Source organism: Bolinopsis microptera, chromosome 7 (genome assembly GCF_026151205.1).
Source record: "Bolinopsis microptera isolate Bmic1 chromosome 7, MBARI_Bmic_1.0, whole genome shotgun sequence".
Taxonomy (NCBI): Eukaryota; Metazoa; Ctenophora; class Tentaculata; order Lobata; family Bolinopsidae; genus Bolinopsis; species Bolinopsis microptera.
The window spans coordinates 130652-157546 of NC_087078.1; the positions used below are offsets into that span (position 1 = coordinate 130652).

At 42.6% G+C, this 26895-nt stretch overlaps 2 protein-coding genes across 2 annotated transcripts in view; both read left to right on the forward strand.

Annotated features, from left to right (window-relative positions):
• The window catches only part of LOC134818052 (cingulin-like), a 22287-nt gene extending 17924 nt beyond the window's left edge, over positions 1–4363 (forward strand). Inside the window, exons 8-13 of the mRNA XM_063827461.1 lie at positions 1206–1303; positions 1492–1617; positions 2047–2232; positions 2363–2582; positions 3267–3471; positions 3610–4363. Coding sequence (XP_063683531.1) covers positions 1206–1303; positions 1492–1617; positions 2047–2232; positions 2363–2582; positions 3267–3406 — 770 coding nt within the window. The 3' untranslated portion in view covers positions 3407–3471; positions 3610–4363. The remainder of the gene's footprint in view (positions 1–1205; positions 1304–1491; positions 1618–2046; positions 2233–2362; positions 2583–3266; positions 3472–3609) is intronic.
• Positions 3428–26578, forward strand: LOC134818053 (uncharacterized). The gene is made up of 5 exons (XM_063827462.1): positions 3428–3471; positions 3610–3745; positions 3877–4025; positions 23249–25227; positions 26568–26578. Exons 1-5 carry the CDS (start codon positions 3428–3430, stop codon positions 26576–26578), a joined length of 2319 nt encoding a protein of 772 aa, XP_063683532.1.
• Positions 26579–26895: the final 317 nt, after the last annotated feature.

The window sequence follows — 26895 nt, forward strand, 5'->3', positions numbered from 1 at the left end:
ATATTCATCTCAGCACTGAATAAGCTTCTATTGGGTCTCTCGATATCATGGGAATAACCAAGATCATCACAGCACGAACGTTTACCCCCTTTAGTTTTATTTTTTCATTTAGACTCCTCAAAAGTCGTACAACAGGATTATTTAAAATATTATAATTCAATTTTAAAGATGACAGGAATAAAAATAGCCGTATTGAGGTTTTTAAGAAATTTGTACGAAATACGCGCCAGCATGCAGCGCTGTCATACGAAATTCTGTTCAATACCCCCAAAATTGCCATATTTATATTTATATATAATATATTTATACATTTGTATTTATATATTTAGGCACCTAAAAACGCGAGTGACCGATTACGTCTCGGTTTCATTTTGCGTTTGGGTAAGGGTAGCTGTTTGAAAAAAGGAAACAATAGTGACGCGGAAAGAAAAGTTTCAGGTTGTTCCAATTTAAGGCTCAACATTTTATCGTGGGCTTGTCGAGATCCACGAGCATGTCTTTTGAGTCCCCTTAAAAATCGCTCATCATATTAGATTCTTCTCTTTATAATTATGATTGCTTTGAATGCAGCGGGCGATGGATTGAAAGTCAAAGACGGATTGATCTGATTGTAAAATCAAGAAATAGTCCGGAAACTTTGGAACGTGAGGCAACTCCCGTCCAGAATGTGCTCCCGCCCAGAATGTGCTCGGGAACGAAATTAATTTGCTTAATTGCACAATGTCACGTTTCTAACCCATCTCTAATAAAAATAAGCAAATATCGAGTGGATGTGGGGGGAGGGGGAAATTTAAGAATCATTTAGAGAGAGATAACAAAATTGTGGTATAAAACAAGAGATGAAGTCAAGATTTTCGATAAAATGTCATGATTTTTCTGCTGTGATGTTTTTAAATATTCTCATTACACGATAGATATTAAAAGAGATAAAACTACGCTAACTCCTCCCTTGCCAGGCCAGGGGGCCTCTGGGCCAGCACGTGTTATAGACTAACCACTGGGTTAAACCTAAAAACAATCTAATCAATAATGTCTAATGGATTGGTAAAGGACGTGTTCAAAATGTCTTCCTTAGTTAACTGAGCATGGCTGATAAACTGAATCTGTATTACTCACTATTTTATAAGTCATAATATAATATGTGCCTAGAGAGGGCAGTTAACTAATACTGCAATAACAAACAGTTTTACCGTTACTTTCCACAGAAGCGAACAGTGGGATAACAGATCTGCAAGAAGAACTGGTAACCAAGTCACGTGATGTTGATGTTATCAGAGAGTGCCTGGTCGATCTTCGTGCACAGGTAACTACTGCATTATATACGTACTTACAAGGAAATAAGAAATATTTGAGGAATAAGAGTTTTAACAGAAACTCCACAGTGTCACATTCTCTCCAAATTAATTACTCCTCTATTTTAATTACTCACTAATTATTAATTACTCTTCTATTTTAATTACTTACTAATTATTAATTACTCCTCTATTTTAGACAGAAGAAGATGGGGAGCTAGACTTCGCCTCTCACTTCAAGGACATGATAGATGTGAGCACTGTAAAGAGTGAAAACGGGCGGCTCCTTGAGACGAACAGGGACTTGGCTGAGGAATTCGAAAAGGTAAATTAATAAAGTGGTGCTCCTTCAACAGTGGTGCTTAATTTAAATGGTACAAAATTTAATATTTTAATACTACAAATTACAATTTCATTGACCTACAAGAGTTAAAAGTTGATGGTTACCATGGTTATGGCGATTGCGTTTATTTCTCTGGATTACTCCTTATAAGTCGCGGCTGGTATTTACTGGCTGGGGGCCTTTGACCGGATTGTTTTTAAAACTGCTAGTGAGTAGTGAGCAGACATTGGGTTCAGTAGATTAATCTGCCAGACACCGTGCTGGATTACTGCTTCCAAATTTGAGTTCTTTTAAAAAATTTTTTAAATCTAATTTTAATTTTTAAATTATTTATTTATTTGAGTTCTTTAATAAATGTTCTGACGAAATTTGAGTTTTTGAATAAATTCAGTTAACATGTTTGTAATTCAGTTAAAAGAAGACTGTGACGTGTATGAAGAACGAGTCCAAGAAGTGGACGATGAACTAGAACAGCTGAAAAACGAAAAAGAAGAGGAAATAGCGAAGAGAGTGGAATATGCCACTAAATATGATACTCTGTCGACTTACTTCAAAGAGAAGGAGGATGGTCTGCACTGCAGATTGTCTGAGTTGCAGGTTAGTAGTAACGGACCTTGATCACGTGATTATTCACATCTGGTATATATAAAATATTTCTCTCGTTCCTTCTTAACAAAAGAGGACACCCAAGATTGTAGATTATGAACTGTAACACAAACTTCACCAGGTAAAATGTAAGCAGTTGGAAGAGGAAAGCAGTGAAGCGAACATCTTATTCTACAAAGAAGAACTGTCCCGACTGAAGAAATCCCACGCCGAGGTTGAGAGAAATCTCACTTTGCAAATACAGACAAACGAACGTAAAGCAAAGGACGCCTTCACGCAGCTCAGATCCAAGGATACTAAGTTGAAAGAATCGCAGGAGTTAGTGAGAAAACTCAAGAAATGTGAGTTTCCACCTTGATTTTGTGTACATTATAAATTGTCGTCAGAGATCTTGTTCAGTAAAAACCAGAGAAACTTAACGACTGGTTACATTGAGAAATGGACCATATGTTCAGGTAAATACTCCAGGTCCACAGCCAGAAGACTTTTAAGATTATTGAAAATTTATCACTCGGACCATGAGCCGTGTAATATTCTGAACTAAGATCTATCAGGCGATTATAACGGTAAAATTAGAGTGACAAAACACTGGCGTAGTGGGGTCCCGGAGGACGCACTTATATATTAGAGTATTAGCCGTCAACTTTTCATCACCACCAGCTGACCCCGGCTACAGAGACCTCTATAATATAATACTTTATAATCCCAGTAATAATATGGGGGGTCCCATTGTTGAAGGGTCCTTTAGTTTATCAGGACTCAAGACTAGACTCCTTACTGTTGTAGCAGATAAGTGGCACCTGGGCGTCCCCCTCACAGGTTATTTGGTGTATTTTATGAGAGACTCTCTCTGGGACAGGTCATTGAGCTGTTTTAGTGGCTGTTACTATGGATCATAAGACCACAGAGGATGTGACAATGTTAATATAGGACGCCTTGGTAAGACTGTTATTGTACACACGGTGGGAGATTAGACACACAATATCCTCGTTTTATCCCGTCGTTACCAACTTTTTTCATTACAGCAAACGGCAGCACCACTGTTATCCCGGAAGAAGGTCCGGTACCTGGTCCCCCCTTTATAGACTTTCCTCCTCATCTCCGGAAAAGTGGGCCTCCTGACTCTCCGTCAGAAAGCAGTTTAACATCCGCGGGAGGACCTTGAAATAGAAGATTGGAGAGGAAAATGGATTTGGATAAGATGAAAGACCACTTTCCTCCGGACATGCGGTATAGTTAATTTTGTTAAAATAAATTTTAAAATTTAAAATTTAGAATTTCTCTTTACAATTGTAAATGGATTATTGTGAACCGATTGGAAACAGTAACAGTATCACAGTATGTGAAAACTAACCATCAACTCTCTAGATCGTACGATGACGGGAGGTACGTGCCCCGACCGTACTCAGACGAGATGTACCGTGACCCCCGGGATATGGTCTACAGGGACTACCCCCACCCTCCCTTCGACCCCCGAGTCCTGGACAGGTCCCGTCCTTCCTCCGTGGGACGAGAAGATCGCATCCCTCCAGCCATGTATCATGGACCACCTAGAGACTTGCCATCTCGGGACTTTCCTCCCGGCGGCATGGACTTACCTCCGAGAGACATGCCCCCACGGGATTTGCCTCACAGGGACTTGCCTCCAAGGGATATGCCGCCAAGGGATATACCGCCAAGAGATATGCCGCCAAGAGATATGCCGCCAAGAGATATGCCGCCAAGAGATATGCCGCCAAGAGATATGCCTCCAAGAGACCTCACCCCAAGGGACTTACCGCCTCGTGATTTCTTGCCGCCGCGAGACAATGGAAGTGCACTGCCTCCAAGGGGGTGCGATGCTGCCTCCACGCGAAGTTCCCAGACCCCCGTCCGGGACGGAAGTTTGCCACCGCCCACAATACCTTTCAGAAACTCTGGTGGTAGGGGCAGACAGTGGGGACCCTGAACAGGTCCGGGAGTAACAGTAATTTAAATAAAGTTAATAGTGGCAGTACTCTCAGTTTAGGGATTTGATTTTAGATTTGAAGTTATATGTGTGCGGGGGTATAGTTCCAAATCCAAATTTATTTTATTTGTTAGGAATTCAACTTTTAGTTAAATTTTACTTCTATCTCAAAAATTAGGATTAGTTCATAATTGGAAAATATCCAAAGAGACGCTGACTTTAATATCAAATTTGTTACTTAAGCTAGAATACAATTGCTGCTAAAGTGTATATTATATAGTACAAAGCAAAAGAAGTTATGTTCGGTATTCTGTCACATGTTTTACTTTCCTTAATGATCACTAGGCTAGGAGATCTGTTTCTAAAATATGGATGACTCTTCACTCTGAGGCCTGAGCTCGCTTAATATCTTCAATCGTCCACTTCCTCATAATAGTAAAAACTTTGAGAATATTTGGGTTTCATGTGTCTAGACGGGTTTCCGTGATAAATCTGTAGTTTGTTAACTGTTCGTATTGAATCAAAATAATAACTTAAATATAAATTATCGGTTAAAACACTTTAAGTAAATTATTTGATTTTTTCGAAGATTGGTGTTGCAGTATGGAATTGGAAATTATTATGAATTTGCGATGTTTTAAGATTCTAATTTGATTTACCAAAAACTATAAATGCTTATTTGTCGCTTGGCTTAAATCGTGACCTTGAAGTAAAAAAATGCTTATGTTATGATAAAAATGAAGAGTAATAACAAGCTTGAAAACGATACGAACATATCTAGGTGAATCAAGTTTCTGCAATCAAAACCTTCGAGAAGTACCCTGTACGAAGAAGAACATTAATAGGCGGAAAAATTTATTCTGACTAAAAAGTATAACAGGGAACAAATTCATAAACTGTGACAAAGAAACGTGTGAAGCAGATCTCGACAGCCTCCAATCAGACTGCCATTGAGATTAACATTTTCCGGGGGGGGGGGGGGGGTGGGGGGGGGGGGGGGGGGGGGGGGGGGGGGCGGGGGGAGGGTTGCAACGACCATTAATGTCAGTAGATGGAATATTGTCAAAACTGACATTGTCATTAATGGTCATTAAATAATTGAAATTCTGAACTATCTTGGAAGCAACATGTCCAATTTTCCTCTTCAGGATATATATAATATGCCATGTCATAAAGAAGCTTATCAATAATCTACATTATCATGATACTCGATTCATGTTTATCGATGACCCTGATCAAGTTGAAGATTCCAAGTATGTGTTAAATTGGAGCATTATATTAGAGCTCGCCGAGAAGAATGAAGAGTTCCGCGACTCTGTGTCGCTTACTAGTACTACCCTGCAACATGCAGATAGACAAAACCCATCCTGCGCAAGTGAACTTATCGCAACTTGGGAACTCGTATCTGCAGCTGGATATGTTAGCCTTGGGGCGTACCTGAAGGCTGCTTTTCTATATAGTGTAATATGTAGGCTGCAGTTTTAGAGTAGTTTTAGCAGTTGTGTAGATTGTAATTTAGTGATTAATATGACCGTTAGTAATGAGTGTAGATTAGGTAGTTAAGTGACCACGTGGTATCACGTGGCGCGTGTCGATAACGCATTTCTGGACACGTTAGGATTAGTTCTGGAAAAGCTTTTTAGGTGACGTGTTTAACTTTCAGTCAAAGTGTTAACCGCTGATCTGGAACGACCCGGCGTGGCCCGTATTGCCACAGTTTATAGTTGTTAATTGTTGTTAATTACCCGTATATTCCATCTTCGAACGTTATTAATCGATTCAACTGTTTCCCTTGTTCAACACTAGCGTAGGAACGAATTATACCACATTATACCGTTCAAATTAAAGTTGCCTCACCTATTTCCGTGTGGGGTAAATTAGTAAGCTTTCGATACTCGAAGATCGTGTTTCAGTCAATTCAGAGTAAGTGCAAGTTCTAAGAGTTTAGTGTTTCTACTAGCGTTCGTAACGAGTTTATATTTCCCATTTGATTCATATTCTCGATATTAACACCTTTAGTATCCCTTTCTGTTAATTCCGTGTACGGTACTAGAATATCGTATTTGTTATATTAACGTAGAGTTCAATACTTAGATATTGTGAGTTATTGCGGTTGTCAGTCGCTAAGAACGACTGAGTGAGTAGTGTATATTGTGAGTACACCTTTGTGAGCAGGCACTGTAGACCATCGGTACGCTTCGGGAGGACTGGTCTGGTGCCCATCTTATTTTACACTAGCTTGCCTCTTTCTATGACAAAACTCTGTCTGTATACGAAAGGGCCGAGTATACCTGGACTACATACACGTTTTTCGTCCTGTGGGCCGAGCACAGTAAGAACTTCAACTCGGCAGAGAACCTCATTACGAAACAGAGCTTTAACGACTTATTAACAACAGCAAATGGTCTTATCTTGTACTTTGTGCAATCGATAAAATACCCACTAGCACCGATTGTGCCTTGGTTCGCAACTAGCGATCATAACGAACAACTGTTCGCTAAACTACGTACCGGTGTTCACTGTGGTCGTCAGACCCAACTTGATCCCAAGAGAATAACTGTATCAATGGGAAAGTTTAATAAGCTATTGGAAACAGAAAAAATCCTCGGTTTAAATGGAGACCTGGACGATTCACTGAAGTTAACCACTGGCCACTGCCCATACCCGGAGAAAAACATTATTCCCAAAGCGATGGAATAAGCACCAAGATAAAGGTGAAATCGTGGAGCAGGGAAGCACAATTAAGATGAATAAGCTTCTAGACAGCATGAAAAGGGGTTCAAAATCGGGTGAGTTGCTGTTCTCCTCATCTTCTGGGTACAAAAAGTCCTACTTGAATAGTGACAGTGAATTAATTCGTGCGAAGGCCAACCGTGTTGCATTGCAGTTTTCCGAACTGTACCCTGGTGATGATGAAAGAGAAGAGGAATCAGATAATGAGTCAGATTTCGTCGCACCAGATAGTGAAAGTGAAGACAAGGATCTTCATGACTTAGTTACTATAAAAAACAAGAAAATGAACAAAAACACCGCTATTACGAAGTTCTGTAATTTTGGTAAGACGATATTTGGAAATAAAAGTCGGAGATCGAAATTTTTTGGTACCGGCTGTTTCGAGGGTTCTGTGCCAATTACCATACCAACCGGGCTGCAAAAATTCTTTTAAGCCCTGTCAACGTCGAACAATTCGAAAGGGCGACTCATTAAGTGCTACCTTTGTTCCAAAAAAGGCTAAACGTCCCCTTCGTTGCCTCGGTACCATCTTATCAATGAGTGTCTCTGCTTCAAAAAAGGGCAACTGCAGATCTAGACGAATTCCTGCCGCATCAATTTGTCCCTATCATGATGACAGTGCTCAATTTTGGGTCAAAACTGCCGAAGGCAGAGTATTGAACTGTAAACGAATTGTTCTATCTAATCCTAGGAAAAGATCAGCTTTTTTGTTGTCCGATTCAGACTGATGACGATGTATTTCATGAAGTGCTAAAGTTGAATAAGTTCATCTACTGTGTAATTACTATATAATCGACTAGCATAATGATTTGGCTAAAATATAAATCTTGATATGATATAAGAACGGGAACGAAGTATTTAATTTTAATACCCGTGTTATTATTATTTTATTATTGATTGTTATTTTACTATTGATACGATCTGATACTCCTAAATTGCCCTTTGAATTATTATTATTGATAACTATAAGTCACCAACTGTTATCTGGTTTAAATCCCGTGGCCGCAAAATTTGTTCTTCATTACATTCGAACTTAATAAATGTAATCCCTAACTCACTCTGGAATCCACTCAAGTGATATTCTGGAAGGTCTGCCTAACCACGGAAGATTCTATTCTAAGTTTTCTCTTTCGAATCTCTAATTGTAAATGTAAAATAATAACATATACTTGTAGTTAGTTAACTTAAGGTAGGGTCTAAGTGATGCAGGCGTCCGTCCTTTTCGCTCTAAGAAGTGCCGGAAAAAACATGACCATTAATGTCAGTAGATGAAATTTTGACAAAACTGACATTGTCATTAATGGTCATTAATGGTCATTAATGGTCATTAATGGTCGTTGCAACCCCCCCCCCCCCCCCCCCCCCCATTTCCGAGATCCTCGACACTGCTCCAACTAAATCGTTCGCCCAAATTTTAAGAAACTTCTTGTGAAAAGGCCCTGAGGGTATGACAGTAACCTTGATCGGTGTATTTTTGGACGCTGATTCCGAATCACCCCCATGACGTAGGGTAAAAATGCTTCCCTGGAAAATTATGGGCAAAAAAACCCTTGATAATGATATCATTTCCTTTTGTTTGGGAAAGGGAGACACTGGCAGCGGTCCACTCTACCCAGGCCATGATCGAAATGTATTAATATTTTAATTGTTAAAAGGTGAAATTAGGCCAACCTGCAAGTTGCTTAGTTCAAGTTGCAGTGTCTTCTGGTAGTGGTCGGGTTTACCTGGGGACCCCAGGCTATTATGACAGGCTGAGCGCCGCCCAGTAATGGTCGGGTCTACTCTGTGACTGTACTCACATATTAACGTGACAAGTCAACTATCGGTTTGTAACGAGTCAGCCAGATTAGTTTGTCAGATTAGTTTGTTGAAAATAAAGCTGCTAAGTCAAAGTTCTAACAGTAACAGTAACCTGAACCAGTAGTCGTAGTCAATATTCAGTCGTCAGTACTAGTAGTCAGGGTCATTTTGACCCGTAGTCACTAGTCATTTTGTAAATTAATCGTTATTCATATATTATTTGACCAAAACCCATAATCATCACTACCCATTATTATGGGTTTTTTGTTCAAGGAGCAGGCTTGCAACATAGGTCCGGGAGTTCTAAACGTTTAGGGAGGGCGCTCGGTTGTGGTACTGCTGTACTGCCACTTGTATACACTCAACTAGGTCATAGGAAGTCTGAGAGTCCGAAAATCTCCAAAAAGAGATGTCATCAGAGTGTGAGCCACCGCCTGATCACTAACCTGTGGATAAAGTTCGCCTACTCTATAATTTATGGCAGGTAGTACATAGTATCTTTTGTGTGTTGTTGTGATCCTGAGTATCCATTCACCAGAGTACCAATTAACGACTTTTGGTGTAGATGGTTATAAAGGGTCAAGGGTGGTGGGTAGTAGGAGGGTCATCAAATCAGAAAAGGCAGACCTGAGGTCCTGAGTTGATAGCACGTGTACTTGTAACGGTTTCCTCAATCTGGTATACGTTGTCTCAGTCTGACTAATGTTTCCTGCTAAAATGATCACGTGTCCGATGTTGGGGATTGATCCAGTAGCGGTCTTGTTGTACTCTTTAACACAATAACACAATCGAGCCAAGACTTTCGAGGTCTGCCTTTGGATATTTTTCCATGTTTCGGTTTCCACTTCAGCAATTTATTGGACAGCTGTTCTTGAGGCATTCTTGTCACGTGTCCAAAACACCGCAGTCTGTTGTTAGAGATGAAGGTTGCAATATTTGTGATAGCAGCACGCAGTAGAACTGTTTCATTGCTTATTTTCGTGAACCAGTTATTCCTTAGAATCCTCTTAGAATCCGGTGCACATGGCTGGATGTCTCGCTTACGTAAGGCAATACTGTTAATACAGATTCTCTGTTGATTCAGGATTCTGATCTTTGTCTCTGTAAGGATGCCTTGCCAATCCTACTATCCAGATCTTTATCCAGGGTCCCAATAGCAGATATGAGACAATGGGAACAATACAAAGCTAAGAATTATAAAGATGTGACTATCAATAACCAATAACCATTAACCTTGACGGATGTTACTCGTCTAAATTTCTTCGAAGTAGCGCGCACCGGGCCAAATCATTAACAATGGTCTACCATTAACCATGCCTCAAGATAATATTAATGTTAATGATTTAGGGTCTAAATCAAAATGTCCAAGTGTGCTTTAAATTAAACTGTAAAAACAGTAATAAATATAATGTATAAGGAATAAAAACCTTGACTGAAATAGTTCACGGCTTACGAATTTTAATAAGTTTCGATTAATTCAATGACATGCTGTAAAAATCTTTTTGGGTTGTTTTCAGGTAATGTTTTGGGATAAGGGTGGTGGTTACAGGTTAGTGTCCAATTAGCTGATGTTTATTGAATCTTTATTGCCGAGTACAGCTGCCTTCAGGTAGTTCTAGGCTATCCACTCCGATAATCGTAACCGATAATTATCTCCGATAATTCGTTAAAAACAGTTATCTGTTTGTCTAGATAAAACATATTTTTATCGGTATAAAAATTTATTAGAAATTACCGAAAATACTGCTGCAATACCATAAAATGTTAAAAAAATATTAGTGTTTTTGCCTCTCTCTGTTCCCAAGTAGGTAATCCAAGAAACAGTCCCAAACGTCTTCTAGTATGAATATATATATGATGGAAGAGGTAGTTTACTTGCATGTGAGCTTAAGAGGTTTATTTACATTTGTATACCTATGGAACTGTAGAACTGTATGAACTGCATAGAAATCCAGAGAAGGTTATTGACATTGTTCTCTTGAGGGTGCTGGCGTTTTACCTTACAACCATTCTGGAGCCGGGAACGAGCATGCTACTGTTAGTGTTAACAAGAGTCAAAAATACCGGCAGGGCACTCAATTGAATTCCGTAAGTCATGTTCTGGGCGTGAAACATTGTCTTATTCAGGAGAAGGAATCTGTTCATGCTCCAAGTTATCCTCAGGATAAGGAAACGGTTCACTGAATCATGCTCTACTCATGTTTTGAGGAGAATTGGTATTTGGTGCACTACTGTTCTCAGGAGAAGGACCCAATTGGTCTACTGTTTGAAGAGAACTGGTGCACTACTGTTCTCAGGAGAAGGAAACCGGTGGTCTACTGTTTTGAAGAGAACTATAGTGCGTCACTGTGCGTCATTCAATATTTGATATTATTTGAGGACGCAGTACGCACCACGCACCATTACTATTAGCAAACTCTCAACTTTCATTTACATTATTAACTTATACCCGTCTTTGGATTTTCATTTAACGGGTGATACTGATTAACTGATACTCGTAAAATATTTGCGATTTGTTCCAAATATTCGACCCGCGTCGATCTTGTATCACGTGGTGACCCCCACGGTCGCTTCACTATAGTGTCTTCGACGCTACAGGGGGAGCCGCGCACTTCGTGCGCGGCGGGTCATACAACGTATGACAACGTCGATCAAGTCCAACTCGGCGCGCGTCTTGGCAGGTTATTATAAATAAACCTATTAGATTTTGTTGACATACGTTGCATGCCACTTTTCGCGCGCGAATATTTACGGACAATTTAGTTGCCTTCTCACTTCTGTTCTGGGGGTCCTTTCCGAAAAATGGTACTTAAGTAAAAAGTTAAGCAAAAAGTATTTTCGAAATGAGACTTAAAGTTAAGTGCAAAAACTTAAGTCATATTTCGCACTTAAGTTTTTTTACTTATAAAGTCGAGAAATTTACGTTTCTCTTTGCTTTCGTTGAGAGTTTGACTTGCGCAACGTGCTGAGCAGTGAGCTTCGATCTTTCATCTTATACGTCATTTTTAGTCCACAATTATGAATTGATCTTATCTGTTATCGGTTTTCGAGGATGTATGTAATGGCTACGTTCTTCGGACAAATGTTTTGTTATTCTCAAAATCTAGTTTTCTGTTCTGTAAGTTAATTACTTACTCTTAGTAAAAAAAAGACTCCATACTATTTCTGCTATAGTGAGTAAATTTAAATACTAATAGCCAATAGGTTAGGCAGACTAGTCCTGTTTTTAATATTTTTACATTCTTCATTATTTGGGGTAATTTTTTATTGTTTCCAAACCACGAATGACGAATGTAATCACTTTGTTTATTCTATGTTTATTCTGGCCCATTCATATTATTGTATAAAAGTAAACATTTTGATACAAAACACTGTAATATCTAGCAATAACTCAGAAAGGATACGAAAGGATACACAATTAGATAATAATAATACTTAAGTTAGTGGGTGAAATTATCTGCAAGTCATAATTGCTAGCCTAATATATTTGTACAAATGTCGCCTCAGTGGCGTAATTGGTTAGTACAATTGGTTAGCCTTGGCCCTTTAACCCGGAGGTAGCGAGTTCGAAACCCGGCTGGGTCGAAATTTCAAAAATCGTCAAATAGTTCACGCATTAATAAAGGCTTTGTATACATGTTTCTGAAAAATAGAACTAGTCACCCACCAACGTTATTACACAGTAATATAAAATTTAATGCCGTATAATACGAGCAAAGCTACTCAGTTTATCTAACAAAGGTAACATGTGAGGTTTATCGTCTAATGTTTCACCCTTATCTGGGATTATAACAACAGAGCAGTAAACACGTGCTCTGGATAACGCTAAGTAAAGTGTAGACAGGTTATCCACACTGTACCCCACTCTGTGCAGTACTATTACAGGGCCATAGCGAAAAATATCCCCCACTTGAACCACTGCAATTCCTCAATCTTCCTTCAGTGTTAACCACATCTCATATTCACCACTGTTCTTACACTAGTGCCATTCACTACTAGTGACATAAGTCTGTACTATACCTATATCAGAATAATTTAATTCATGCTAGCAAGTACACAATCTATTTAATTTCATTATTAAATACCTGCATAATACTAGTAACATTGAAATCATTAAACACATGGTATTACAGGTAATGGTACCGTGTATAAAGTGTCTGGTAATGTGTAGGTAAAAACTACCTCCAAAATATTCTGATTCAAAAGTGCATAATTTAACAAATGGATTTCTATTACAGACAAAATATTCGAATAAATCTACTGTAGTTCTAAGTTCATAGGATAAAGTAGTACTCTGTATGAGGGCTATATATCAGTAAAAAACATAGCTTGATTGAAAATTGTATCTGTGTTTTAATATCCACCAGCCTGAATCATTACATCCTCATGCTATCCACACATTTTATCTGCTGATAATTCTAAAGAACTTGTTACTCAGTTCACTCCACATTTCAGCTGTGGTTTTCCAATCAATTACTGTCTGTATATCATCTACAAACAAAATGATAAACACTCAGTACATGAGTCTATCGTTAAATATGTAGTATTTGTTGAATACCTGTTATCTCCACAATAATCACACTGCACAAATCTCTGTAATCAGATCAGCTCGTTGTGCGGCGAGTTGGGATTACCATTATCACTAGTGCATATTCATTTGTAGTCAATTACTTGCTTTATTCAATTGCATCTTGATAATGCTGCGAAATTGGTACCCTTTTCCTTGTAAACTTTTTAAAATTCAACTACTTTATTGTTTTATCAGATTGATTTAGTTGTATTATCTTTACCACACAAATATGACAGTCTTTCCCGCCCCTGGCGGGTCCGTTGATCCACAACAGATTCTCATTTGAAAATTAACACATCATTTTGTTGTGTGGTTAATTTCCAACCCCATACATATCTGCTTATGGACCTCAGGGCTTTTACAACCCCGGTATTTTGTCCACGTTTTTTACCTTTTTTCGGCTCAAAAGTTGATGCGACCTCTAAAGTTGTTGTTGACATCCACAATCCATTGTCCTAAACCTGCCACTTGGATTTATCACACCGTGTCTCTTTCTGTGGCCCATATGGCTCAGTAAAATGTTCCTTGCTTTCTCATGAGATCTTGATTGTATCCAGATTTGGTATTCTGTACTCGATACAGTTCTTCAGAAGCTCTTCCTAAAGATGATAAGGCCTGACCTGAGTTACATTTTCTTGCCCCACCAAAGCAGCAAAAAAAGTAGAACGTCCCATATCTGTGTCAGTGTTTTTATTTCAGCCCGCGCAGACACAGCAACTTACTTAAACGAGAAAAATAGTTTTGTTCAGAATAAGTCTGCTCCGATTAACATGTCGGCCAAGTTGTTTGGTGACAATTTCGGGAAATCGTCCTCTTCAAATATGATTGTGACCGATCCCATCACTTAACCGGAATTCGGTCATCTCACTAAGTTGAAACTCCTCTTTAAACCGTTTACTAAAAATTAGGATAGGCAGTAAACTGAGAATTGTGCATCCTTATCCGTACACATGAATCAAGTTCCCCTATCTTGTTTCTTTTGTTTGACTGAATTTTGAATGTTCCATTCAGAGGCTCTCAACTGCTGGTTCTCTGTTCCCCCAGGTTGCCCGTCCTCGCCAATATTCTCATGTTCTTTATCGCTAACAAGGAATCTGTCCGCACAAATGATGAGAAAGTACACATTCCCCCTCCAGTTTTCCTGCATTTTTGCCTTTGCATTTGGGGACATTCTATTCGGAATGTGACTTTTCATTACTACACCACGTTCCGAAATTGATGATGCGTGTATATTGTCGCTGTGGCGAACAAATAAGTTTCCAATCTACCTCTTCCAACAGCCCTATACACTTAAACTTTCAGTCACGTCGTCTGAGCTGTGTTTGTTTCTTACCGCTGGGGACCAGGTTGATTTTTCGGGCTATTTGCTAGTTAGGTATGTTTGGTGCTCTAGGAAGCATTGTCGGTGTTTTCTGCCGTTGCGCAAATATCTTCGAATATCTGTTTGCCATTTGTCCAAATATTTTTCCATTGCTGATCAGTTGATATATCTGAAATGAAAAGAGTATATAATGCGGGAGTGTATGCGGATTCCAGGATTGATATAATAGTTCTTATCTTAAGCTTCAACAGTATAAACATCATTATAAAATTTCAACTAACAAATTATTTAAATTGTCGTTTTTTAGTACTTTTGAAATGGTGTGTCGAAGTTTGTTCCCGTGACAGGAATTCCATATTGTCCTATAAGCATTAGTAAAAATTGCTCGATCGATTCTAGGTAAATTATATACGCTGAGCAGTCTGTAAATAATAAGTACTGCCTAAAGTTAAGTACTTTTTTGAAATTAGGAGTAGATGTTGTTTTTCTCCTGATTATTAAAATTATCAAGCTGTGTATTCCAAAAATGTATATAATCTGTCTCATGTATGATGCTCCTGCAATTGCTATTAAGTTGTTTGTAATATTTTTCCCCCAACAATGTTGGCATGCAGGTCGTTATTTCATTTTTTTTCAGGACTTACCTAGAAATAAGCGCTTTCTGATCTGAAATTTCTTAGTCCGGATAAAACTTATTAATCATATTTATCATTGGCCTCACGATATTCGATTGCCAGTGTCCACCCTTAACCAATCATACAAATTACATAAAAACAAAATATTTTTAATTTGGTACTGGTGTTGAGCGAGAGGACTGTTAAAATTCGTAATTAATTGAGTTAGTGAGTTTGGATTTGATCCTCTTTTGTAAATCCTGAAATACTCCATGTACTTTTTCTTATTCCTTTACTTCAATATCATGGCAGCTGTAATTTATGATAATATAAAATTAGCTGTAACGTTATCAAAGAGTATTGCTGGGCAATGGGGAGATTAGGTTTGGCCTCTATACAGATTACAGCCATATACAGCCACAATACGACCACGATACGGCCTTGATACGGCCACCATCGCCCAAAAAAAAGCCCCCCCAAAAGCCATACGGGCCCCTCGGCCTATTTAAACCCCCCTATAAGCCCATCGCCCCCCCTTTTCCCTTTAAAAGGCCCCCCCATACCCCAAATTAACCCCACTATAAAAAAACTGCCCCCCCCACCATACCATAAAAAAAAAAAACGGTCACCCCACCCTCTATTAAACAGCCACTCTAATACATCCAAGTGATAACATGCCCAACTATACGGTCCCCTGAAAACGGCCACCATCAAATACGGTTCCCCCCTCACCCCTATTAAAATGAACCCCACTATACAAAGCCCCACTATACCGTCCCCCTTGAATACGGCCAACCCCCATACGTCCCCCCCCTCTAATAAAACCAGCCCACCCCTCCCTAAAATTAAACAGCCACGAATACCAGCCACTATAACGTCCCTCCTATACGGGCCCACCATAACGGGTTAGTTATTTCTATTAAACCCAGCCCTCTATACAGCCACTGGATACAGCCCCACCTTTATACGTCCCCTTTGGATAAACCGGCCACCATAAAACGGTTCCCCCCTCCTATTAAACAGCCCTTTATACAGCCCCACGATACGCCCACTATTAACGTTACCCCCCCCCCACTTGAATAAACGGCCCCTCCCATACGGTTCCCCCCCCCCTATCCTTATAAACAAGCCCCCCCCCATATCATAACCAGCCACGATTAGAACAGCCCACTATAAAAAACGTTCCCCCTATGGATACGCACCCACCATAATCGGTCCCTCCTATATTTAAACCCCAGCCTCTAATAACAGCCACGGCATTTACAGCCACTATAACTCCCCTTGATACGGACCCACCCAATACCGTCCTCTAATTAAATGACCCTCCACTATACAGCCACCCATTAAAACTTCCTTTGATTATAAAACGGCCACCATAAAAAACGGTCCTCTATATTTAAACAGAAGCCCCTCTTACATACAGGCCACGAAATACAGTGCCACTTATACGGGCCCCCAACGATACCAGCCAAACTATACAGACATAATCAACCGCCTTTTTACCGGGCCCCTTGTAATAACAGCCACCATAAACGGTTACACCCATCCCCCCTCTAATTAAAATTAACCTCTTATTAACGGAGCCCAACAGATTTAAAAAAACTGGCCCCCTCCCTTATTTACAGCCACCGATACAGGCCCACTTACGTTCCCCTTGAATACGGCCACCAATAAAACGGTTTTCCACCCCCCCCTATATAAAAAATATACCTCTATACAGCCCACCAATAACCGGCCCTCTAATACAGCAGCCCACGTAATACAGCCCACTGTCATTACAGTCCCCCCAAGAATACAACCGCTTTTACGGGCCCTGGAATACAGCACACCATACGGTACCCCCCACCCACCTTAATAAAAATTTACCTTCACTATACAGCACACAAATCCCGGGCCCTCTATATTCAAACCAGCCCACCGATTCAACCGGCCAACCCTAATAACGTCCCCTTGAATTTACGGTCCACCATACGGTACCCTCCTAATTAAACAATCCCTCTAAAACAGGCCACGGAATACAGCCACTTAATACGTCCCTCTTATAAAATACGGGCACCAAACGTTTCCTCTATTAAACATCCACCTACAATACAAAGCCACCGAATAAACAGCCCACTTAAAATTAAACGTCCCCCTAATGATAAACGGGCCCACACCATTAACGTCATTCCTATTAAACAAGCCCTCTAATAACAGCCAGGATACGTGCCCCCCAGTAATACAACCCGCTTTTAAACGGCCCTTGAAAATTACAGGCCCACCATAACGGTTTCCACCCCCCTCCCCTAATTAAAACCAGCCTCTAAAAATACTAGCCAGGGATACCGGGCCAAGTTATAACCAACCCGCTTTTTACGGCCCTTGGATACAGCCAACCATAACGGTCCCACACTTTATTTAAACGGCCCCCCCCTCTTATAAATAACCAGCCCCCACGATACAAGCCACTAAAATACGGTTCCCTTGATACGGCCCCACCCATAAAAAACGGGTCCCCCTAATTTAAAAATTACCTCCTATACAGCCCCACCTGGATAACAGGCCCACCTATAACAGTTGTCAGAAATACCAACCGCTTTAAAACGGCCCTTGTGAAACCAGCCAACCATAAAAATAAAACGGTCCCCCCCCCCCCCCTCCCCTAATTAAATATACCCTCTATACCAGCCACAAATATACGGGCCCCTCTATACAGCCACGAAAACAGCCCCACTATACCGTCTCCCCCCCCCCCTTGAATACGGCCCCCCCATAATAAAACGGTTCTCTTATATTAAAAACAGCCTCCTTTAATAACAGCCAACGAATTACCAGCCATAAATACGTTTATTCCCTCTATAACGGCCCGCCACCAAATACGGGGTCCCCCCCTCTATTAACTACCAGCCCAACTATAACAGCCACGATAACAGCCCACCTATAATGTCCCCCTTGGGAATAACCGGACCCCCACCCATACGGACCCCCCCCCCCTCCAATTAAACAGCCTTCTAATAACAGCCCAACGATTAAACAGCCCACTAAAACGATACCCCCCCTCCTATACGTGGCCCCCACCCATAAAACTGTTCCCTCCTAATAAAAACAGCCCCTTCCTAACAGCCAAGAAATAACAAGGCCCACAAATAACTTCCCCCCCTTGATAAACGGCCCCACACATAACACGGTTTCTCCCATTAAACAACCCACTTCAATAACACCACGATAACAGCCCAACTAAACCGTTAACCCCCCACTAGTGATTAAACGGCCCATCAAATACGGTTCCCCTATTAAAATTACCTCTTAATACAAGCCACGATTACAAGCCACTATAAAACAGTCAGAATAACAACCGCTTTTACGCCTTGATACAGCCCACCATTAACGGTTCACCCCTCCCTATTTAATATTACCTCCCTATACAGCCACAATAACGGCCCCCCAATTCTCATACAGCCACGAAAAACAGCCACAATAAACGACCCCCATGATAACCGGCCCCCCACCCCATACGGGTCCCCCCCCTTTCTAATTCCAACAGGCCCTCAACAGGCCCACACCCGATTACAGCCACTATAAACGTCAACCCTCTTACCACGGCCCCCACCCATACGGGTTCCCCCCCTCTGATTAACCAAAGCTCCTATAAACAGCCACGTCTTAACAGCCCCATAAATAAATACGTTCCCCCCCCTCCGAAAACCGGGCCCCAAAACCCCAAAAAAACGGTACCCCTCAAATTATAAACATCCTCATATACAGCCCCACGATAAACAGCCCCCTATAAACGGTCCCCTCCTATACGGCCAACCATAACGGTTCCCCCCCCCCCCACCAACCCACCCCCCCCTTCCCTATTAAACAGTCCCCCTCTATACTAGCCACAGATACAGCCCCACATTAATCACGACCTTGAATACGTGCCCCCAAAACCATACGGTCCCCGCCCCCCCTCCTATTAAAAACAGCCCCTCTTTAAACACAGCCCCCTACCGAATAACAAGCCTCCTAAAACTTCCCCCTTCCTAAATAAAAACGGCCCACCATTACGTGTCCCCCCACCTCCTAAATAAACCACCCCCCCCTCTAAATCAGCCCACTATAACAGCCCCCCACCCTATACCTGTCCGCCCCCGTTGGAATAACGGCCCACCACAACGGTCCCCCCCCAACCCCTCCCCTATTAAACCCAGCCTCCTTAAAACAGCCACTGATAACAAGCCCACAAGACGATTCCCCCCTTCTATAAACGGCCCCCACCATAAACGTTTTCCCTCTATATAAACCAAGCCTCCCTAATACAGCCCCACGAACCCAGCCCACAATATACGTTTCCCCTCTTATAACGGGCCACCATAACGGTCCCCACACCCCCCCCCCCACACTACCTTATTTTAAAAACAGCCCTTCTCCATAACAGCCCCACGAAATTAACAGCCCACCCCCCCCAACCCCCCACTATACCGTACACCCCCTTTGAATACTGGCCACCAATAAAAAATACCGGATCTCCTATTAAACCAGCCCACCCTATACCAAGCCACGAAAAATTACAATGCCCAACTAATACGACCCCCCCCCTTGTGATACGGCCACCATACCCGGTCCCCCCTCCCCCCCCCTATTATAACATCCTCCCCTTCCTATTACAGCCACACGATAACAAGCACTATACGTCCCCTTGAAAGTTACGGGCAACACCCCCTAACACTGGGATTTCCCCCCCCTCAGTAAAACCACCCTCAACATTAATACAAGCCCAAAACGATACAGCCCCACCTTATAACACGTACCCTGTGAAATACCCGGCCCCCCCACACCCATAAACGGTACCCCTCCTAATAAAACAGCCTTCTAGCTAGCAAGCCCCCTCACGGATACAGGCCACTATCGTTCCCCTCCCCTATAAAAACGGCCCAAACCTATAACGGTCCTCCCCGCCTTAATTAAAACAGCCCCACTATACAGCCCACGGAATTACAGGCCCCCTAAACTGTCCCCCTTGATAACAAGCCTCCCCACCATACTGTCCCAAACCCTCTAATTAAACAGCCCCCCTCTATACAGCCAACCGATACAGCCCACCCTAAAATAGCGTCCATGAAATATAACGGCCCCCCCCAACCCATTACGGGTCCCCACCCCCAACCCCCCCCCCCAAATTAAATTACCTCCTTATTACAGGCCACCACCAATAAGTAACCAAGGCACCACCTATACAGTCCAGAAAATAACAACCCCGCTATAACGGCCCCTTGGAAAATACAAAGCCCCCCACCATACGGGATCCCGACACCCTAAATAAAATTAAACCCCTCCCCCATACAGCCCCCACAGGAAAATACGGCCCCTCAAAAATACAGCCCAACGATTAACCAGCCCCAACCTAGGATCGTTCACTTGATACGGCCCAACCCATAACGGGTTCAACCACTTCCCCCCCCTATTAAACAGCCCCCCCCTCCCCTTATACAGACCACCCCACGATACAAGCCACTTAAACGTCCCCCCCCCCTCCCGCTATTAACCGGCACCCCTAACCCAATACGGTCCCCTCCCACCTATTTAAAACAGCCTCCCCATATAAAATAAACAGCCGACGAATTACAGCCACACTATACCGTCCCCCCCTCTATACGGCCCCCAACCATAATCCGGACCCTTCACCCGCCCCTATTAAAACCAGCCCCCTCCTATACAGCCCCAACGATTTAAAACCAAGCCACCTAAATACACGTCCCCCCCCTTTGGAAAACGGCCAACTCAAATACCCCCGGGGTTTTCCTCCCCCTACCTAAATTTAAAAAAAAACCCAGCCTTTACTTAAACAAACAGCCAACTGCTTAACAAGCCCCCACTAAAACGGTGATCCCCCCCCCTCCTATACGGCCCCACCAAATAATCCGGGTCCCCACCCTCTAGTAAACCCAGCCCTATACAAGCCCACGAAATACAGCCCACTAATAACGCCCCCCAATACGTCCTTGATACGGCCACCATACGGTCTCTATTAACAGCACCAATACAGCCCCACGTATAAACAGCCACTATAATACGCCTGTGATACTGCCACCATACGGTCTCTATTTAAACAGCCTCTATACAGACCACGATACAGCCACTATACTCCTTGATACGGCCACCATACGGTCGCTATTAAACGGCATCTATACAGCCACGATACAGCCACTATACGTCCTCTATACGGCCACCATACGGTCTCTATTAAACAGCAACTATTACATCCACGATAAGCCACTATACGTCCTTGATACGGCCACCATACGGTCTCTATTAAACAGCATCTATACAGCCACGATACAGCCACTATACGTCCTTGATACGGCCACCATACGGTCTCTATAAACAGCCTCTATACAGCCACGATACAGCCACTATACGTCCTTGATACGGCCACCATACGGTCTCTATTAAACCAGCATCTATACAGCCACGATACAGCCACTATACGTCCTTGATACGGCCACCATACGGTCTCTATTAAACAGCATCTATACAGCCACGATACAGCCACTATACGTCCTTGATACGGCCACCATACGGTCTCCATTAAACAGCCTCTATACAGCCTCTATACAGCCACTATACGTCCTTGATACGGCCACCATACGGTCTCTATTAAACAGCCTCTATACAGCCACGATACAGCCACTATACGTCCTTGATACGGCCACCATACGGTCTCTATTAAACAGCATCTATACAGCCACGATACAGCCACTATACGTCCTTGATACGGCCACCATACGGTCTCTATTAAACAGCATCTATACAGCCACGATACAGCCACTATACGTCCTTGATACGGCCACCATACGGTCTCTATTAAACAGCCTCTATATAGCCTCTATACAGCCACTATACGTCCTTGATACGGCCACCATACGGTCTCTATTAAACAGCCTCTATACAGCCACGATACAGCCACTATACGTCCTTGATACGGCCACCATACGGTCTCTATTAAACAGCATCTATACAGCCACGATACAGCCACTATACGTCCTTGATACGGCCACCATACGGTCTCTATTAAATAACCTCTATACAGCCACGATACAGCCACTATACGTCCTTGATACGGCCACCATACGGTCTCTATTAAATAACCTCTATACAGCCACGATACAGCCACTATACGGCCTTGATACAGCCACCATACGGTCTCTATTAAACAGCCTCTATACAGCCTCTATACAGGCCACTATACGTCCTTGATACGGCACCATACGGTCTCTATTAAACAGCCTCTATACAGCCTCTATACAGCCACTATACGTCCTTGATACGGCCACCATACGGTCTCTATTAAACAGCCTCTATACAGCCTCTATACAGCCACTATACGTCCTTGATACGGCCACCATACGGTCTCTATTAAATTACCTCTATACAGCCACGATACAGCCACTATACGTCCTTGATACGGCCACCATACGGTCTCTATTAAATTACCTCTATACAGCCACGGTGGTTAAGGGGTTTTCCAAAACTCCAGGGGCTCGTGAAGTGTCTTACACAACCTCTCCGAGCCCAAGATCCGTAGTGCGTGGTGAAGAGCCACACCCTTCTCGAGGTGCCACTGTTAAGCTTAGTAGCCTGTTCTGGGTGATTCCAGTTAAAACAGGTGAACGGTAACAGAACACTGCGGCTCTAGACCAGTACAGGTCGAAAAATAAAACCGGGACATCTGTCTCGTTAGGACTGCATGCGGTTCATCGGGTGCGAAGGGCCAGCATCCCTTCCACCTCAAATAACAACGCTACTGAAACAACACACACATCAAATGGACGGAGTGCTACTTCCAATTCAAGGACGGATGGTTCCAGCATGACGGAGGCTGGGCAAAGCCTACGGGACCCCAGTCGCCTGATGAGAAGAGGGGGTACTCGTCATCCGACCAGATTTATTAGTCAACAGATCATCCATGTTGACCCTGCTTCCAACAAATCCAATCCAGTAAATTATTGCAAACAGTTTTTACGTTTTGGAACATGGAACGTTCTATCTCTTGTCAGCTCATCTACACAGCTCTACCAACTTAGTCAAAACATTGATCAGTACAGATTGGATCTTTTGGGGATCACCGAGACTCACATGCCTGGATCTGGCACCACTCTACTGGACAATGGCAGTCTACTCATCCATTCCGGTAGAGTCGACGGGATCAAGAGACAGGGAGTCGGTCTCAGTCTTTCAAAACGAATCAGAAACTCCCTGATATCGTTCACTCCCACATCGGAGCGGGTTTTAACCGCTAGGCTGCATAGTAAGCAAATCAACATCTCTGTTGTTGTGGCCTATGCTCCAACTGAGGGTGCAGAGGAGAGTGAGAAAGATAAGTTTTATAGGACACTCACAGATACATTTGATGGGCTACCTCGTCACGATATCAAGTTACTGCTCGGCGATTTTAATGCAAAAGTAACATCAGACAGATATGGAAGTGAAGCGGTCATCGGTGGGGAATCACTCCATAGCTCATCAAATGACAACGGGACAAGACTTGTGGATTTCTGTGCGACGAACCAGCTTGTCATCGGGGGAACTCTCTTCGAGCACAAGAACATTCACAAGGGAACATGGCGGTCCCCCAACGGGCTCACCGTCAATCAGATAGATCATATCTGCATTGGAAAGCGGTTTCGTCAATCACTTTTTGATGTTAGGGTATGTCGCGGGGCAGACATCGGCTCCGATCATTATCTGGTTCTAGGACTGCTGAAAATCAAACTTCAGTCAGTGACAAAGATCGACGCCAACAGGCCCAATGTGCCTGCCATTGAGCGCCTGAGGGATAGTACTACGGTTACAGAGTACAATGTGGCTCTTCAAAACCGATTTGCAAGTCTGGATAGTGAGGTCGACCTCGAAGATATGTGGCGTAATCTCAGTCAGACCGTCACTGAGGTCTCACTGGAGGTACTAGGCAAAAGACCCCGGAAGGCAAAGGAGCAACACCTGTCACGGAAAACCAAGGATTTATTGATTCAGCGGGCACAGTTTAAGCGCAAAGACCCAAACTCGGACGCTAACAGGTCAGAATATTCTAAACTTAATAAGTTAGTCAAGAAAAGCAGCAAGCTAGACGACAATAACTGGGCAGTTAGAGTAGCTACTGATCTTGAGGAAGCAGCGAGCAAAGGTCAGCAGCGTGAGGTATGGGCAAAGATCAAGAAGATCTCTGGTAAGAACAAGAAGCCTCAAGCATCTTGTGTCCGGGACAAGGACGGTAGGAAGATCACGGATCCCCAACAGCAGAGGGATAGGTGGAAGGAGCACTTTACTGAACTTCTGAACCCTCCATTATCAAGTGTCGACCTTGCCGACCTTGATACAGTACCACCCCAACCCCACTTTGACTCTCTCTCTTGTTCGGATGGACCACCCACCAGAGACGAGATTAGTTATTCCCTGACAAAGCTTAAGAACAACAAAAGCCCAGGAGTGGACGGGATAACTAACGAGCAACTGAAGTATGGTGCGAGTGCTCTAGTTGATCAACTAGAGTGTCTATTCAAGAAAGTGTGGGAAGAAGAGACTGTTCCTGAAGATTGGTTAAAGGGTGTAATCATTGTTATTGGGAAGAAAGGAGACACTTCAGTCTGCGGGAACAACAGAGGGATCACCTTAAGGTCTACAGCATCAAAGCTTTTTCAGATGATTCTTCTTAAGCGGTTACATGCTGGTATGGAGTGTCTTCTCAGGGAAAATCAGTGCGGATTTAGACAGAACCGCTCATGTATTGATCAGATTTATTCTCTCCGAACTATTATTCATAACTGTCTTGAGTTTAACATTCCTCTTTACATTAATTTTGTCGATTTCAAGGCAGCGTTCGATTCTATCAGAAGGGACTTTATTTGGTGCAGTATGAGACACTATGGGCTGCCTGAAAAATATGTCAGAATATTTCAGTCATTTTTTGGGGGTACCATGAGTGCCGTGAGGGTTAATGGGGAGCTAACAGACTGGTTTGATGTTAACTCAGGCACAGGTCAGGGTGACATTCAAGCACCTCCTGTCTTTAATTTCTGCCTAAACTTTTCTGCATTTCTGGCTGAGACCAACAAGATCATCAGTCAAGGCGCAGTGCTGCAGAAAGAGATGAAGACGGTCGAGGAAAAGGTCATTCTGGACACAGATTATGCTGATGACATGGCTATTATGGACAACTCAGGGGAAGGCCTACAGGAGTCAACTGATCTATTAGTTCATTACAGCTCCTACGCTGGGCTCAGAATAAATGCAAAGAAGACCCAATGCATGGCTGTAAGCAAGTGCGCCTCCCAGCGACCTTTCATCAAGGATGATTGTATTGAACTGTCGGTTGAGGGTGAACCCGTCGAGCAGGTTAGCAACTTTGTCTACCTGGGTGCAACTATCAGTGGGGATGGGACAATCAACAGAGACCTGGATGTCCGTATCCAGAAGGCTAATGGCGCCTTTCATCAGCTCTGGAACATTTGGAATAGCAGAACTATAAAGACTCCAACCAAGATCAGGATCTATAGGGCTGCTGTCCTCACCATCTTATTGTATGGAGCTGAAGTCTGGAACACCACCAAAAAGCAGATGAAACGCTTTGAGGTTTTCCATCAAACCTCCTTGAGAAGGATCCTTAGGATTAAATGGTTCTTTCATGTGACCAACGAAGAAGTTCTTAGGAGGGCTGGCATCAAGTCTGTTGAGACTTTCATCAGTGCTGCCAGGCTACGTTGGTATGGACATGTAGTTAGAATGCCAGACTCTAGACTACCGAGGTTTCTGTTGAACTGGAAGCCAAATTATGGAAAGAGGTCAAGGGGCAGACCCCGTAAGAACTGGAAGTCCTGCGTACTCGAAGATGCTGCTAAGTTTACAGGTGTTGAAAACATCGACAACAACACAACAGAAGCTTTGGCTACCAACCGAGTACAGTGGAGACATATGTTACGCCGCCAACGCGATGTGTGTGATGCAGGCCACTCCAACGACTAGGAGGAGACCTTACCATGTAACATGTATGTATACAGCCACGATACAGCCACTATACGGTCTTGATACGGCCACCATACGGTCTCTATTAAACGGCTTCTATACAGCCACGATACGGCCACGATACAGCCGCTATACGGCCTTGATACAGCCACCATACGGTCTCTATTAAACGGCCCCTTGTAGTGTATCTTTTGTTGAAGCAGTATTATTTATTCTTAACTTTATATTGCGCTCTATTACCTTGCCAGAGAGCTGAAACCATATCTGTTTGGCTGGCAATTATGTAGCTGTTGCTACGATAATGCATGAGCTCTCATGTTAGATCCATTGTAGAGTATATACGCGCCCTCCAAACAGGAAGTGTATGAACTCATGCATCATAGAGCTAGTGGTATTGGATAATTGAGCTCAGTTCTTCTAAGGCTTTTTGAAGTTAGTCACTTGTCCTAAACAGAGTTCTATGCACCTTGCAAACTAAGCTCTTGGTGACTCCCTGCCAGTGGGTTTATGAACAGGGGTGTTGCCATGAGAGGTTCCGACTGGGAACTCTGACAATGTTGAACGATTGTTCATGCTATTCCTTTTGATGAAGTTCACGAGTCCTTAATTATTTCATTATTACTATTATTTAATTATTTGAACTGTTCAAGTCTTTCTTGACTAAATCAAAGATACTAAAGACAAA

What these genes read in the sequence shown, in the direction of transcription:
- LOC134818053 (XM_063827462.1), top strand. Translation starts at nt 3,428, where the DNA reads ATGGATTTGGATAAGATGAAAGACCACTTTCCTCCGGACATGCG. An exon ending in CACTTTCCTCCGGACATGCG is followed by an intron (nt 3,472 to 3,609) that starts GTATAGTTAATT and finishes TCAACTCTCTAG; the next exon opens with ATCGTACGATGACGGGAGGT. An exon ending in CCCAAGGGACTTACCGCCTC is followed by an intron (nt 4,026 to 23,248) that starts GTGATTTCTTGC and finishes ATCTCTTGTCAG; the next exon opens with CTCATCTACACAGCTCTACC.